Source organism: Leptinotarsa decemlineata, unplaced genomic scaffold, assembly GCF_025532065.1.
Source record: "Leptinotarsa decemlineata unplaced genomic scaffold, Ldec_3_MD MMD2_tig00026363_RagTag_RagTag, whole genome shotgun sequence".
Lineage (NCBI taxonomy): Eukaryota > Metazoa > Arthropoda > Insecta > Coleoptera > Chrysomelidae > Leptinotarsa > Leptinotarsa decemlineata.
The window spans coordinates 256,252-274,258 of record NW_027412706.1 but is presented as its reverse complement, the minus strand read 5'-3'; the positions used below and the strand labels follow the sequence as shown (position 1 = coordinate 274,258).

At 33.4% G+C, this 18,007-nt stretch overlaps 2 protein-coding genes across 4 annotated transcripts in view; one reads left to right on the top strand and one right to left on the bottom strand.

Moving 5' to 3' along the window:
- The first annotated feature begins 1,120 nt into the window (after positions 1-1,120).
- Positions 1,121-3,588, top strand: LOC111512879 (lymphokine-activated killer T-cell-originated protein kinase homolog). The gene is made up of 2 exons (XM_074185185.1): positions 1,121-1,560; positions 2,588-3,588. Exons 1-2 carry the CDS (start codon positions 1,467-1,469, stop codon positions 3,439-3,441), a joined length of 948 nt encoding a protein of 315 aa, XP_074041286.1. The 5' UTR covers positions 1,121-1,466; the 3' UTR covers positions 3,442-3,588.
- Positions 3,589-5,270: 1,682 nt separating this feature from the next.
- Cpap1-i (cuticular protein analogous to peritrophins 1-I) overlaps positions 5,271-18,007 on the bottom strand; it is a 35,627-nt gene continuing 22,890 nt past the window's right edge. For 2 of the 3 annotated variants that reach the window (XM_074185182.1, XM_023169042.2), the window contains exons 3-5: positions 17,390-17,534; positions 8,050-9,466; positions 5,271-6,189 (exon numbers count right to left, since the gene is read on the bottom strand). In XM_074185182.1, the coding sequence (XP_074041283.1) occupies positions 5,799-6,189; positions 8,050-9,466; positions 17,390-17,534 (1,953 nt within the window). In that variant the 3' untranslated portion in view covers positions 5,271-5,798. Of the gene's footprint in view, positions 6,190-8,049; positions 9,467-17,389; positions 17,535-17,751; positions 17,791-18,007 lie in introns of those variants that run through there. The other variant, XM_074185183.1, reaches the window with a different exon arrangement.

Genomic DNA, 18,007 nt, shown 5'->3' with positions numbered 1-18,007 from the left:
GGCGCTATTTAGGTTTACGCTGTCTCAAGCGGTCTGGGGTAGGGCATTGAGTGCATCGGAGAGGATTTTAATGTTTTTGAAACCAATGCAACATATCTCCTTAGAGTTTCAAATAGAAGAAGCTTCATCTTTTTTTTCGTATTTCATTATTTGATTTTTTCATTGAATTTTTGTCTTAGATAGATTCCCTTGCTAACTATCAAATTCTGTGTAAATGTTTCTTGCATTCGATAAGCCATTCGCCGCAGATCAATTATTTGACATGTTATTAACACGTAATCTATGCCAAAACCTTACAAAATGAACCTGAAATTTTTGAAACAAGCCAAAATCAAACATCAACTTCTCAGGCACTCTATCACCCTAAAACGCCCTCTGACGGCCTCGTTGATGGTGGACTTCGTTTGAAAGATATAATTTTGCAATCTGTAATCAGGAAACAAGATCCTCTGAGTAACAAAAACATTCGAAATATCGAATTCTTGAATGTTCAAGTGTTCAATGGTGAATACAAATTATGAATGAAAAATTGGGACGGCCATGTTTTAAACTTAATGTGAAATGTTTTATTTACAACCGAATGTTATTTGATAACACAAACTTGGGAAATTTTCAACACACAAGATTCATTTCTATAAAATACTGAAGAAAAATACCACTAGGCAAACAATGACACATAAAAATAACTCATAAAGTAGGCAATCTATATTGAACGCGAACAACACATGAGTCTATTGAATAAGATTCACCCTCATTAGAACAAAAATGTTACTACAGTAGTCTTGATTACCTCCTGATGATGCTAACTTGGTTAGCGAAACGCGTGTAGAGAGTCAGCATTTTGTTCTGGCGAGGAACACGTGTTTTCAATAGATTTATTTCACGCCAGAAGTTTCAAATTCTACTTATCAAGACACGAACCTAGCAAAATAAGGATCAGAATAATAAGACAAACGAATATTCACGAAAATGATGGAACAGATTGATTTTATTATGACCCTAGCCTTATGTAAATATAAATATATACAATTGTTGTATATGTTCCAGTCAAAACAAGGGTAAATATTTTATTGTTCCGAGCCAAAGACAAAAATAAATAGAGAAGGTACCTCACAGCCAATACGCCAATCAAAAATGGGAGAAAACAAATATCAATTTATTATTATTTTATAACATATTTGTTTCTTTACTTCTGGATCCACTTAAATATGAAATGAAAATAAAAAAATGTACCAATGGAAAACGTTGTTACCAGTGACGTCTATGCTGTTAACCTAAAATCCCTTGAAGTTTGGAATTTGAAAAAGTTGTGTCGGTTGAAATCGTTGAAAATTTCAAAAAATTGAGATATGGACATGAAGAACAAATATGGTTTTTTCTACCAAACATAATATATTCATTTAGACAGACATATTTTTCGTATTTCAACGAACGTCAAGTTTGAAACTTCCAAGAAATTAGCAATAATGGATTCCTTCAAAACTCCTGTAAGGAATAAAAAAGGCAATTTGATACAAATACCTGCATCTCCTTTCATGAAGAAAATAGGTTTTGGAACAGGTAGGGATTCGTAATAGTTACTTATTTAAAATGACATATATCATAAATCTATCAGCACTTCTTTGATTCACTTATGAGGTAGATTGAAACTATTTCGGTCATCAAATGTTCAATCCTCTTTTCAAATGGATCATATATATCGAGATAAACACATACTTACATTAAATATTTAAACAGTACAAGCATAACCTCATTTGTTTTCACAGGATATACTTACTGCCTAGAAAATTGCTATGTGAAAAAAGTTATTCATTAAGTGCACTTGTTTTTGTTGTGAGGATCAATTCAATATAAATACATCATAATTATTTCAAACTAACAATCAAAAAATCATTGCATTTATACCTATCAGAAAACAGGGTGGACAAAACTTTATTTATTACCTGAACTCAAATATATTCCTTCTCTTTTATTTCTCATTGCTGCAAAAAATGTAAATTTGAATAATTGTACTTTAGAAATGCTTTTAATCATCAAATTTAATGAAAAATTCAATGCTTTTTCTTATTAAAATATTTCATGACAATGAATAAGTCTACCTTATTGTAACTTTCCTAGACTAAACACATCTTCATTCAATTATCGTTCAATTTCAATAAATGCTTTGCTTTGCTTCATAACAGTTCAGACGTGGTTCAGATGCTGTACCGACAATCGCACATAGTTTTGAATACAAGTATCTAGATAAGGTTAAATGTTGACAATTTGAAATGTCTGCTATAGTATACTAGATGACCAGCACTATCAAAATATATAAAGATGAACAAAATTAGATTTAACTGAATGACCCCATTATATATTTAATTCATTTAATTGTACAACAATACTGCATGTAGTATTCATCAGTCTTATTATGTGTAAACTACTGTATACTTATTGGGTTCAACTTGTTTGTAACAACATAGGTAAATAATTCTCTCTATTATTATCAGTAGGTGAAACTATAAACACATACATATTACTAAAGTTATCCCATGATTTGAAAAACAATTGATCTAGTGACATTAACTTGAGTAATAATTTCTAGGTGTAGCAGTTTATGAGATGCATAGGTCACCAATACAAAATAGAACATATTCCCCTTGGGCAGTTAAAAAGGTTCTGAAAGAAAAGGAGAGTGGAATAGTGGAGTCGATGGAAAAAAGGTTACGATTTGAAGCAGAAATTCTTCGAAAATTAAAACATCCAAATATTGTCGGATTTAGAGCAATTAGCAAAGACGAAGATGGTAATAGTGCTTTGATAATGGAGGAATGTTCCAGCTCTCTGGGCGATATGATTGAAAACAGACTGGATCATCTGGGTGAAGTACCATATTCACCAAATACTATATTGAAGGTGCTTCGAGACATATCAAAAGCCTTGGATTATCTTCACAACACCGCCTTGTTGTTGCATGGAGATATGAAATCATTCAACGTACTTATTAAAGGAGACTTCATTATTTGCAAGTTATGTGATTTTGGAGTATGTTTGCCTTTAAACAAATCGGGACAACTAGATAAAGAAAGGAATACTAACCAATCTTTTTATAGTGGTACTGATGTTTGGAGTGCTCCAGAAATATTAAAATTTCCCCAAGAAGTTACCTCTAAAGCCGATATTTATGCATTTGGTTTAATCATTTGGGAAATGATTGCCTTATCACCACCCATTGACGATGATTTGATGATGAATTTGGATCAGTCTGCAGAAGACTCTTCAAATAGTATTACAGATTTCGACCGAGAGCGCCCACCCTTGCCTGATGTTGACTTAGGAACAGAATATAATTTGGTACTGCAAATATATTATTGCTGTACGGCTAAAAATAAGGATGATAGACCCGGTGCCGCTGACTTGGTTTTATTAGTTGATTCTTCAGATGAGAAAGAAATTTGATGGATCTGTTTTAAATCTGCAGAATTTTTTTACAAGCTATACTTTGAGAAATAAGTACATATATTTTATTTTAATTGTTGGGTGTAATATTCAATTTACAAATTTGAGAAGTTTAGGATTGATAGAAATATAAATAGATATTTATTATCCTGAAGTTTTTTCTGCTTTTGGTTGTTTAAAAGTATATTAAAACTAAGCAAAGGGTCATTCAATCCCTGTTTTGATGTAAGAGAGTGATATATTTTTTTTAGAGTCTGTCTTATGACTTACTGGAAGTAAATGTTTTGATAGCCGTAAAAAAGCATATTTTCCTGGAAGTTAGAACCTACATGTTTACGATTTCATATCCCAATCTATCTTTTCTATTTTTGACTGAATGAAATTGGGAAAGAAAGGTTTTGGCTTTCTACTTCTCCATCTTCATACAAAATCAATATAGGAATCTTCCAAAGAAATGAAGAAAGCAACCAATTTAAAAAAATGTACCCTTTACAAAGATGTGTAGATCATGCAAAGAAGTAACTGTCAGACAATAACTGGAAGAAAATGTCCTCACAAAACAACTACGTTCATATAGGTTAATATTTAATTACATGAAAACAAACTTTCGAAATATCTACTTTTATACAAAAAAGAGTTTTCTCTATTCAGTTTGTACTTCAAACATTCCTAATGGAATTGAATCAGATATAATTCATCTACTTAATGACATTCATTCTCTAGTTTGAATTAATCCCAGCCATAGGAATCTTGAGAAAGGAAGGTTTTGGTTTTCTATTCCTCGCATCTTTATACAAAAAAAGTGGAAATCTTTCAAAGAAAGGAAGAAAGCAATTGATATTGAAGTATTCTACAGTATTGTGAGTACAATATAGAGTACAAACTGAATAGAATAAATCGTTTTTTGTATAATTCAATATTAATATGAAAGTAGTTATTTCGAGAGAAGTTTTTTTTCCAGTTTGTGTCTGAAAGTTACTTCTTTGAATGAAGTGCACATCTTTGTATACGTTAATCTTTAAATCAATTGCTTTCTTTGGAATACCCCCACTTTTTTCATAAAGATGGAGAAGTAGAAAGCCAAAATATTTCTTTTCCAAAGATCAATCTATTCTAAAAATATATCCCTTTCAATTTAAAGTATTCTCTTGCCTAGACCAGCTACTTACCAACCCAACCTCTACACACATGAAATGAGTAATAAATAGAAAGAATAAATTTAAAGCAGCTTTTAGAGATTGTTCCATTTGCTTGCAATAGTATGGAAATTGTATAAACTGATTGTTTCCTTGCAATCACGCTTGCGCAAATGTGAAATTGCATATTGCATGAATAATGTTGCATCAATGTAATGCAACCCTTATTCTTCACCTTCATGTGGTGAGAGATCATAACATAAGAGTGCAGCTGAAGCAGTGACTAGAGAGTGATCACCTTTTTTTATGTTCATTAAAAAACTTTCTTATGTTTCTAGCAAATTTATATCCTCTTGATTTTGACAGACAAATGGCGTATCCTCATCTCTGCATTATTATTTTTTCACACCATATACAATAAAAAATGTTGAGAGTAATTCAAGGCCAGTTTGAAATCCAAATAATTCATCCACACTCATCCTTCCTAAGTACTCCATAACATTGTCTATTTGAAAACTAATATTCTAGATAAATTTTTGATCAGAGTGGAGAATAAAATGAACCTGCCTTGAAAATAAATAATTTCTTCATAAACCTATACTATTTCCAAAATCAAAAAAATTCAAATACCTGCGCGGTTCCTCATATTGGGTAAATAAGGAGACATTAGTTTTCAAAAGTGAAAATCCAGTATAATAACAATAGTTTTATTCTTACTTAATAATACATAATATTTACAAACTTAAATTAGAATTTCTTCAAAGTTCCTGTTCAATTTCAAATATTCTGGTTCCTGCCAAGAATGCTAAAAGCATGCTTAACAATAAAATCAGATTTTGGGTTCTTCCACCAAAAAAATTAGAACCAGGTAAGGATATTTTGTTCATCTGATTGTATTTTCCAGCAGAAAATATTTGAGTACATTATGATATAGACCAGCGTTTATAAATTACATCATTTACTAGATAATGATGGAAAACCGACTCTTCGGATATATAACAAAGAGAATTATTTGTATTAATATCTCAAAATAAAAAATATCGATGCTTGAGAAAGCTTCTTTTCGATTTTCAATGCCATCTTTCTGTTAATACTCTGTTGAAACTTTGGGATGCGCAATATTGATTTCTTTTTATAGCTGATCTATAAAATGAACTTCAAATTTTTCAGACTTCACAATTGAAATTGGCGGTACCTATGAAAGACGCCCTCTAGTAACGGTTAATTGTTACCAGTAGATTTCTGAATATCTTCATTGACAGCGTAATCAGGTTCACTACCTACGTTGGAATCATAATACGCATAATCATAACTAACATCCTTCGTTTTCTTAGGGTTCAGCGTTGGTTTCTTCGACTCAACTGGTTTCGGGCTGGTCTTGGGTAGTTCTGTGACTTTCGAAGTCACCGAGAAAGGTCTGGGAGAATCGTAACTTCTTTGAGTCTGAGTGGAAGGCTGCTGTTTGGTGCTTTTGGCTAATTCATTTCTGCTTGCTGCGATATTTTGACTGTGAGCCGTTTTCAAAAATTCGTCATCTTTTTTGTCGCCGTCATAGTCATATTTTGTGCTGTATGAACCGTCGTCGTATTGAGTTTCATCGAAACGACTTGATCTGAAATGTTATATAGTGTTTTAGATGTTACAAAAGTGAGAAATTGCATTGAGAATCATCAGATTGTATTGTTGGAGGCAATAATTCAGTTAATCATAGTATGGTTTTACAGCTAAGAATTCAAAAATTTTTGCTCAATGAGAAATTATTTGAAGGAGAATTTGAATGTTAAATATTCACACCAAAAAAGATAAGAATATTTATACTGAAAACATTTTATAACTAAGATATCGAAGGCATATTGTCAATTCAACAATAAAATTAAAATTGAAGAAAAATAAATAAAAATCATTGATTAATTGCTGAGATAGTAAACGATAGTGCCTGCTATAATAGTGAAATGAAAATGAATAATAACAACAACAAAAATCTCTAGGAAATGTATAAAACACAACAACTGAAAACAAAAGAATCCTGATGGCAACAAAACAATTCACAAGTTGAAAATTCTAGAGTTGGCGGTGGGGACTAAGAAGTTTATTCAGGTCAAAATATCCCTGAATATGAAAGATATCTGTAAAAATATGGAGATGAATAACCTTCAAAATAAGATATCCAAGAAAGATATCAATAAATCCAAGTGGACTGGAAATGAATATTATTCAAAAGATATATCCCAACCCCGAAATTTTTTGTATTATTATTTTTATTCAATAGTTGACTTTTTTTAGGGATTGAATGGAACCCGATGATACTAGATGAACATCTATAATCTCAGCATGAAAATTGTATACAGAACAAGCACTGTTCCAAAACATCAGAACTGCAACATTATTCTCGACGGGTGTTTCACCAATCAAGTTGGCGTCTTCAGAAGATAAAGAAGAATAATTCCTAACTGTAAAACTGATCACTATTTATATTCAACAGCTTTTGCTTTCCGACAAACAAATGATTTCGGATAAAATTTGTGCAAAATGTTTTCATGAAAGTTGCCTCTAATTTCAACAGAGCGATTTATATAAAGGTAAATAATGGATTGTTTGGAATTGAACTATCGCCATTTTTCATAGTTTTTTTGCCAAACTTTGATATCTTCAGAATTTCGAAAGCATCATGTCATGTTCTGATCTCAATAATTTCAGACAGTTTTCATTCATTCTACGGCGTTCTGATCTGAAATCTGATATATGCTGAAACAGGTATTAATAGTATGGCCGATATAGTTTTTAATAAATTTCTTATTGCTTATTACATTTATCCCAAATTTCATTTCCCAACATTTTGTTACCCCAAACTTGTTAAAGTGGGCAAGAAATTTTATTGGCTACTTTCAACTTCTTAAAGTTTTCCACCTATTGAGAAAATGCAGTCTAATCCGTTAGTGTTTCTTGATTTATACGGAAAGGCAATGAACTTCCAAGCGGTAGATTGGGGTGGACATTTCTGTTCATCCCCAGCCACCGCCTAGATTGAGGTGAGCACTTCTGACTTATCTAGAATACTCGAAATGAGTTTCCATTTGATTTCTATATACTGATTAGAAATTTGTTGAATCACTACATGCCTATGGTAAAAGCGATATAAGCGAAATAAGCCCCAGAAAAAATATTGGTGTTGATGAAGTCGGTCAAGTTTGGATTTTTTTTCAGAACATTTTTTCATTTGCAGGTGATAAAGTTCACGATAAATTCAAAAAACACTTCATTGCGAGATTTTCACTGTTCAGTGCTTACCAACAAATTTTTAATACAATCAAAACGATTATGCTTTCCAAACTCATTTTTGTGTATTTATTTTTTTATACTACTGAATTATTTGAAAAACGTGCCTCCAATCCAATGTGGGTTGTTTTTGGAATATTCCAGTATGGAATGTGTGCAAATATTGATATTTATCACCTAATAAATAATATCTCACCTGCTTACTGGCGTTGTGGAACTCAACTTAGGAACTGTTGGGGTATACTGCGTAAAAGGCGAACTTCTAGGAGTACTATTTTTCGCTAATTGACCGAAACCTGTAGATTGGCCATATTGGGTAGTTTGATCACTCGATTTACGGTTATAATTGACAGTCTGCTGAGCTATCTGAGTATACCCAGCGTTGGTCCTTGGTGCAAAAGTAGTAGGAAAATTGTTGAGAGTGAACGGTTTTGGACTAAGAGTGGTTTGTAAATTTTCTGATTTTACTGGCGTTGTTTGCTTTTTATCGAAGGCGTTATATTTAGGATTGTTGGAAGGATAATTCTCAGTTTTCTGTGCGGTAGTACTTGATGGTTTTATCTTTGTCGCCTCGTACTGAGCAGTGGTACTAGCAAACTTACTTTTCGTCGCTTCATATTGCGTGTTATAAGACTGCGCAGATGTGCTACTGAATTGTTTTGCTTTTGGCGTGTCGTACTGCGCATTGTAGTTCTGGGCAGCAGGGGTTACAACTTTTCTCACTTTTGGAACGTCGTAGTTATCGAAAGCCGTCGTTTGCTTAGGTTTCTGCGGGTAGTTTTCAGTCTCTTTTTGGGGTACTTGTGTGGTGCTATGGTACTGCCCATTATTATTCTGTCTGTTTGGCGGAGAATTGTATTGCTGAGTCTGTCGGAACGGAGCAGGGCTACTTGCCGTGTAGGAAGAACTTTCGGTGTCAGTGTACTGACGTTGCCTTTGACCGTTCCTGCTTCTATAGTTGGTGATTGCGGTGGAGTACTGTTCAGCATTGAGGGTTGTTGAAGTGGATCTAGCTGTAGTGGGAACGTAGCTGCTGCCAGCGAAGTTATTGGAAAAGCCAGTGTTTCTTCCAGGACTCGAACGTCTAGTTTGAGCTTCAGGGAAGTCATTTTCTTTTTGGTTATTCACTTCACTGTTTTGGTTGTTTCTATTGTAGTCATTTGTTTGAGTATTTCTATCATAGCCGCCGTTCTGGTTTCTGTTTCTATTGTAGTCATTATTTTGTGTGTTTCTGTTGTAATCCCCATTCTGGTTTCTGTTGTTATCATTATTTTGTACTGGCCGGCGATTTTTATTTCTCACTACTTTCCGTTTTTGTTCATAATCTCTATCCTGATTTAAGTTTATGTTATCGTCATAGTCTTCGTCCTTTTCCTTGCCATTGTTACGGTTGTTGTAGAAGTTAGAGCTGCTGGACCCTTTGAAAATATCTTTCTCGTTGTTGTAGTTTTGGTTATGCTGTTTGGGTTTGGGGTTGTAGTTTCGGGGCTCTTTCCTTTGGTTAATGACGTTGCTTTGTTGTTCGCGATTTATCCTTGCATCTCCGGTTTCGGCACGTTGTAGAGAGAACGTTTCTTCATCTTCTCCGTATTTGTGGGCTTTGGATTCGAAACCTGAAACAACAAACGATTATGCTTAGGGAAAAAATGAAATTTTTTCTATTTTCCATTATCAGTATAAAAAAGACACTATTATAATATCGATTCATCAATCTCTTGTAATGGTATTTGAGTATTTTGGTTGACTAATATAACAATAACTTTTGGGGGTAAAATGAACTAATTTATTATTTTTACAAATTAGTATACCTACAATTACAGAAAAATTGAGCTTAAAGGGGGATAATTATCTTCCTTACTTTCGCAAAAATCCGCCTTTGATTGTCATTTGGTTTAACTGAAGAATTTAAAACTGGTAATTTTAAAATGTCATTTGGAATGCTACAGGGTTCAGTCACAGGTTCAGTCTTCATTATTTGCAAATGTTATTGGGGTAGTGAACTCGAAACCAATGCCACCAATATTGTGAATAGATTTCATAGTTATTTTTTTTAAACTGTCTCAGAACTCGTACCATTCTATTTAAGCTGTATAGAAAATTCTCTAAGAGATCTCAAATCTGAAATGGATCTTATAAACTATGTATGCAGAAAGCTTCGAATAATATTACACGAATTCAGATACCTTAAAAATATATTAACGTAACAACAAATGAAAATCTTCCTGTAGAGAAATCATGTAGAGAAGATTCCTGAGGTTGCTCATCTCTAAAGGACCGAGATATCCTTCAGATGCTCTTTATTCATGTAATTGAAATTCGTCAGCTGTTTTATTATAATACGAATATTCAGTGCCGCCGTATAAAAAGACAATTCTCCTTACCTAGTTTTACTTACAGTACCCGCCAGAAAAACTAATATATTATACCATTAGGTAATACACAAATCAATGGGAAAACGTTCATTGACATATATTGTTCCTATACTGTACAATACACTTTCCCTGGAAATTAGATACTTTTCTGGTCAACTATTATTAAAAAAAATCATTCATTTTTGAACCCCGTTGCAAAATCAGCAGTTTGGTTGAGAATTGAAAAAAATCTTTCCTTATGATCATAGTTCAAAATTCTCAGGGACAATATGTATATTCAACAAGGCCCCATTTTATTTTATTTTATACTTTATATTATAACTTGTATAGGATTATAAATTTGTGTTGAAATTTGTTCTTTCGAAACAAGTGCCGTGGACTTATCGAACATTTGCTCATTTATGGACAAAACTTATTCTACATTTGTATTTGAATTTTGTATTTGTAAATTGGACAAATAAACCAAAGTATTGATTGATATTCAAACTGGCAGTTGAGTTGAAGCATTCTTGAACATATGTTAGGGTGGATAAGGTATTTTGAGATTATGACCAACACCCGTGTTATGCAACACATAACGCTGAACTTCATCTAGAAATTGATCTTATTCAAAATTATGTAAGAATACTCAAACTTATTTGAACAATACCATCCGAACAGAAAGTTTCATGAGCCCAATAACGTGGGGTGCGGTAATGTACGGTAATAAAAAAGTACTTCCTGTAATTCACTGAGAAAGTTATTTCACCATATTCATATTGAAATTGATATTTTAAAACACAGCTGTTGTGATCATACAAGAATAATTTACTGCGCTAATAATGGACTATTATTAACTGCCTAACAATAGCATATCGGTGGTATCGAAGGCACATTAATTATGATTGGGAGAAGCATTTTTGAATCAAAATCATTTTATTTTCGAGTATATGGCCCTGGCCCTAATAAAACCGAAATTAAGGTTGAGTATTGACGACATTTTCATTATTTGACCTCATGGACATGAAAAATTTTATCGTTTCGTGGCATTCTTACGAGAAAATCCAGTTCATCACATAAATAGAAATAAACGAGTTATCTCAATATAATTCTGTAAATCGTAGAGATTTATTAATAAAGATTTTTCGGAAGGTAAAATTTTTGGATGAGCGATTAATTATTTTGTGTATTGAACATTTTTCTAGCTAAATGATAATAGAAAATATGAACAATCTGATTGTTTTCCACTGACAAAGAAACGGTATTTTGGGCTTTGTCATCTGAATCATTACATATTTTCTTATAATTTTCGCTGGATTTAACATATTTGATGATTTCCGGGACTGGTAATGGTTATTGTTGACTTTCGCTACACCCACCCTTGTATTGTTTGGGGAAGTGTCCATTCTTTAATTTACTCATTCTCAACTTCTTCAAGCAAGACCTGGTCTTATTAGCTGATGGCTTTTTATCAGTGAAACTAATCCAAAACAAACATTGTTCCCAAACACCCAAATTGAAACACTTTTCTCTACGCTAGTTTCACCAACAAAGTTGGCGTCTTCAGTAAATGAAGAGAACTGGCCTCTATTTATATCTAACAAGGTTTACTTCCAATTTCAGATACACATCAATGATTTCGGAAAGAAATTCATTTATTCCATGGCGGTTCCTACAAGGCGTTTCGACCCACTCTAAGAATTTTCTGGTCTTTGAAATCCTATATGTGCTACGTGTTCTTTGAAACGAGTTTCAATAGTTCGGTCAGTCTGACCGATATATTTTTGTCACTTCTCACAGTTTATTTCATATAACCTCGACTTATCATTTTCCAGCATAATGTTTTTAGGGTTACCTAATATTCGTTGAAGCGAGCAAGAAGCTTAAAAGGCTACTTTCACATTAACTTCTTAAAAAATGCGATCAATACGTTAAAGTATCATTCCAAATGGCTCATTGTTCACTTTTATATGAATCGCTTTGTTGAAATTGATTTGAAATTTATTCATACCCAAAATCTTTAATAGAGGCCAGGTTCAGAGCTAGAAATCAGTCCACCGTAGCTTATGTTCGGTTAAACAAGCTTCGAGAATAGTGTTGTAGTTCTGGTGTTTGAGAACAGTTCTTGTTTAGGATTCATTCTTCGCCACATATTTTACTTTTATTGAAACAAATCTTTAGAATTGATGTTGAAGGTAAAATTTATCATCAATATCACTACCAACACATATTTTCTTATCTTTGAATGCTCATATAATTTTATCGAAAAGAAGCCACCTTGTGTATTATGTGCAAATAGAAATTACGTATTTTCTGAAGATCGCAGTTGCATGACTGCTAATTATTCATATCCTCTCCGCGACCGTCTTCAAAGAACATTGTGGCGACCTTTTGCGTCTACGACCGCTAAACTTTCACTTTTTCTGGTAGCAATTCAAACAAGACTCATCATCTCCATCTTTTTCTATCGAGATTACGTACATGAAATTATTAATTCCATCATCTGCATTTCATGCAATGTTGTTACGTTAGATCAGAGGCGTGCTAGTACTTTTATTTATCGTTAACTTATTTTATAATTTCCTAATCAATAAGTTTTATTTTCAATAACGTTAACAGTTGATTGGAACAAATTTGGTGATAATAATGACATATAGTTATTCTGTTTGGCAACGTCTATGCAAATTTTATTAATATATTCATCGTATAGTTATTAACGAATCTAGGGTTTAATTAAGATGTTTATATTCCGGGGAATGAATTATTGCCCGAGATTATTAACACAGTGTTATATGCCCTCATAAATAAAGCCGTTTATTGTTTCCAATTCGTCCTTGTTTACACAGGTTTTACCAGTCAATATGGAAACATCAGGATACGATTGCTAACCATAGTGAGTATTACAATCATCTCATGATGGTGCTGTCTTCATTGCAAACCATTCAGCTGTTCTGGTATGTGCGAATATAATTCTTACAGTATTACAATCATATCTTGATGGTACTGTCTTGGCTTCAAACCATTTAGCTGTTCTGGTATGTGCGAATATAATTCTTACAGTAATACAATCATCTGATGGTGCTGTCTTGGTTGCAAACCATTCAGCTGTTCTGGTCTGTGCGAATAATATATAATTCTTACAGTATTACAATCATATCTTGATGGTGCTGTCATGGTTGCAATCATTCAGCTGTTCTGGTTTGTACTTATATAATTCCTATAGATTCATAAAAAAATTCAAGAATAATTAATTTACTGCTTGATTACTGGTTTTATTGATTGTACGACACTGTTCACTCCAGCAACAAACACCTCCTATTCAGAACTAATTAAAATATTACACACGGCGAATTACCATATAGAGAATCGCCTATTACGCATTTTTCAAATTCCCCTGAGATATCTTGCTCTTTATGTATCAACTCTATTTGGATTACATTAGGTATTGCGAAAAAAAAGAGTGATTTGTCAGAGCAATTGAAACGGGTTTTGAAATACGTTGAAGGCAAAGTCACTATTCGAGTTATTTCTGCAATCAACATTTTCTGCAATGGTGTTAAAATAGTAGAATGGAAAATCGCACTTTAGGGAGTACAGAAGCTGTGCAAGGAACTTATTTTAGACTGTTACAAAAGCAGATATAACTTTTTATGGTTTACATGGTAGTTAACAGTGCAGTGTGTTGCTATCAAGAAAAGAGAATCTCATATCCTGTCTCGTACGAGAAATGTTCTCCCTGAAAAATCGTGTCTTGGCAAGACTAGAGATTGCGCCATTTTGGTCAAGTCTAGACAAGGATATACCTCATTCGACAAGAAAACTCGTGAAACATAATGAAAATCAACTTTATTTTTCATGCATGTTCACAGAACAATTCAGTTTTTTAATATGGTATCAGCTCTTTCTATTTGGCTAGCAGTATAACTCTTAGATTCACCAGGAACTTGTTTGTTTCTTTCTAGAATCTTGAATGTTTCGACACCTCCTTATTTGCATGATATAATATAATTTATAATTAAAGAAAGGACAGGTACCTCTGGCGAAGAATAAATATGAAACAATCACTGTTCCCAATCACCAGAACTACAACACTCTTCTCGACGCGCGTTTCACCAACCAAGTTGGCATCTTCAGGAGATGAAGTGGACTGATTAATAATGTTCACTGTTCGGCAATCAACGTCCCCACAGTCTAAATACATAATCAGTGGAATAATGACAAGTTATTTGGGTGACCAACTAGGTACAGGGATATCAAAACAACAAAGACTTATGAATACATTATTTGAATAAATGATGATAATATGATCATAGGCAGAAATCCAGTTCGCCTCTTTGTGTTGAGAGAACAATCAAGTTTTCAGAACAGTTTCCGCAGCAGTTTTCGATTAATGGTGTCCTATGATATATGCTGGAATTGGCCGATACTTGATGAAAATCCATAAATAACGTATTCAAAAAACACTTTATTGTTAGATTTTCACTACACACTTTTACAAAAATGCAACACGTGTTTTGCTATACAATGGCTTCTTCGGGCGTGTCTACATTCTACATATTCAGTGCTTAATATACCCAATTTTACAATTTTAAGTACCTACATTTCAAGTACCAGGTTTTACCTGAGTTTGTAATGAATTAAACTACCTGAGCTTATCCCAGTTTCCACATTTGAAAAAAATTCAGTAATGGGGAGTTATTCACTTCTAATTGATCATTCAGTAAATTACCCTAATTCTTGAAAGTTCTCCCTATTTGACCAATATACAGTTTTGGGCAAGAGCCACAAGTCAGCTTATATACTTCTGATCTATCCGACACCGAAGTTTTGTCTCTATTGTTTTAAATAAATTTACTTAGACTATTACTCCTTCTGTAAGCCACATCTACGCATTCTTTTTTCAAAAAAGGGCAATATTATTGGTGGGTTCACCCAAATGTGACAACGTCCTATAACTGGCATTATCGCATCTTGAATTTGGTTGGACTTGGAGTCTATAATATCTACCTTATAATCGTTGTTGACTGCGATTTGTTTAATCAAACTCAGCTCTCTCTGGAAATTACTCAGACAGTGGAATATTCAATTGTCTGTGAAGCATACTATTGAATGCAGCAACTTTATGCTGGTAAGGGTGTGTGGAGGAATTATGTATGATAATGTCCGTGTAAGATGGTTTGTGGAAAATTGCAAATTCATGTTTATTGTTATTTTTCGTAATGGTTAAGTCAAGGTAATTCATTGAATTATTTACCTCCCTTTCAGTGGTGAATTTTATTGACGGGTGGATGATATTGACATATTCAACGAATTTGCCTAATTGCCTGTCTGTACCAATAAAACAAACTAAGATATCATCTACGTATCTGTACCAGTACAAGAAACGGTTAGTTAACTGATTATTATGTTATCCATGAAAATTTCAGCCAGCAAAGGCCTCATAGGGTTCCCCATTATTAGTCCTTCACTGCATGAATACAATTTTTCGACAAACTGGAAATAACGTTGAGATAGACAAATAGTAAGTAAATCTAAAATTTCCTCTTTTATTAGCGGATTCACGTGGTTTTTGACTCATCCAGTCCAATTGTTTCAATTGGTGGAATACTGGGAAATAAATTTTGGTAATCAAACGATATTGATAACGCGTTTTTAATATTATTCACTAATTGATAAGAATCATTTATACTAAATCTCGGCTTGAAAATGAACGCAAATTTTAGAATGGTATTTAGCTCGCGCGTCTCGATGTCGTCAAATCTCTTTCCTTTGAGCGCTAATTTTGGAAACATCCCAAAATCACATGATGCTATGTCGGGACTGTATGGAGGCTGGCGAATGACGAAACGGAATATAGATACTTGCTGCGCTCGACTCAAGGCGTGCAGCCGGTACAAAAAATGCGGCTATTAGGAAGTTCGTGAAGAACTACTGATTACGATCATATCCCGCAAATGACTATCAAGCGTTCTAGCCCGAATAGTTTTGGGACACACCCCGTACACTTTGTGATTTGAACATCAGTTACAAACTATCAGGCAACTATTTGAAAAAATGATTTGGAATAATAGTAGAGAATGTTTGGCAATCTTTCGACATAACTGAGGATGTCAACTCGGTCTCCAGACTGCTAAAAATCTAATAATTGAAGCATAATATCAAAACAGTGAAGAAGAGAGATTCAGTAATATTGAAAGAAACATTTCCTAGGGCAGTTAGACCTTCAACTGTCTTACAAATCTATTAGTCCAATTGGAAATCCATTGAAATTGTTCAATCTTCCAAATTGACAGGAAACCACGAATGACTAGGATATGATTGGGATCATTTATTGAAGAGGTTATTTGAGGTTAGTTTCGATCATTCAACACAATTTTCAACCCTTAGTAAGAAAATAAAGTGAAACTATTCTTGACAATTATTTTCATCACAACAGAAAAGACGGTTTCTATATTGAAGAAAGTTCATAAAAGATGTGTAATAGTTGTATATAAACTTTGGGTGAAGAAATCCACAAACTTGATTTTCGATTGAAAACATTTCAGAATAATAGATGTGTTACAGAAACCAAAGGTGAAGACCACGTCTAATCATCTTGCAGGTGATTAAAATAGGTTTTTTTCTTCATGCCTATATGATATGGAGACTACCTTCACGGTATGAATTGCAAGAATTATATTTTTTTTGGAGATACTCATTTTTAATCTGCAACCAAAAACTGTTGTGGTTATTGTTGATTGTAACTTTGGCTATATGGCAATTCGCATACTGGAACGTACCCTTAATCTATCTGTTCATTCGAGTAGTCCTATGCTAATATTTTTTTCTTCTGTACATTTTGATAGAAGGCATGTACATGTACGAAGGACAGTGGACGCTACAACATCAATCTACATAACTCTTCTTTTAAGCCTTTTCAACAAATACAAGTAGGTTTGAAATCAAAAGTGTTTCATAAAGTCTGCAGTTATACTATAAAAACTATTACTAGCAAAATCACCATCATTGTCAAGGAAAACAGAAACGCAAGAATGGTTACTGGCTGAAAAAGACTAAAGTTTTTAGTCACCTCTTAATGAAGCTAGACATCATCGAGATTTTGCTTTAGAAAAAAGGATTCACGTAGCTCAATGTTTCAACTATACGTAGTAAGAACCTTGCCATATTTAAATTTTTTCTACTCACCCGATCCTAAACGGTATAAGTCAAAATTGTCGCTTGAGTAATACAAGGTCGCCGAGTCACAGTCGATGTCTTCCCAGTCTGCACAGATTTGATGGTCTTGATCAAATGCAGTGCCATTGGGACAGAGGAATCGGAAATCTTGAACCTGAAAAAAAAATGAAGTGATACAGTTACGTTTATGGTTATATAGATAGGTGACACTTTCAATTGACGACTTTATTCAGTGTCACAAAAATATAATTTGCCGGAGTGATACTCTTCTTTTATTTCAACTCATGCAATTACTTCACTTGAACACATTCCTAGCTTGTTAAATTTGAGGTGTATATTCTAAATTCTGGGTAGCATTTATACACGCTTACCAAGGCATCTAGAATATTTCCCATTGTCCTATAATCTGTCCATCTAAAAACCGGAGTGCTTCAAAACATGCAAAGTGCACGTGATCTCCCAGACAAGGCTCCATGTACAGAGTCGCACTGAGGAACGACCGACTTTTTAAAAAAATATGTGGCTGGGTATAGGAAAATTTTGTAGGTGGAGTGTAGGGACATAAATTAGCAGTTTATTTATCATTAAAACAAATTAAACTCAATACCGTATATGTACACACTACAG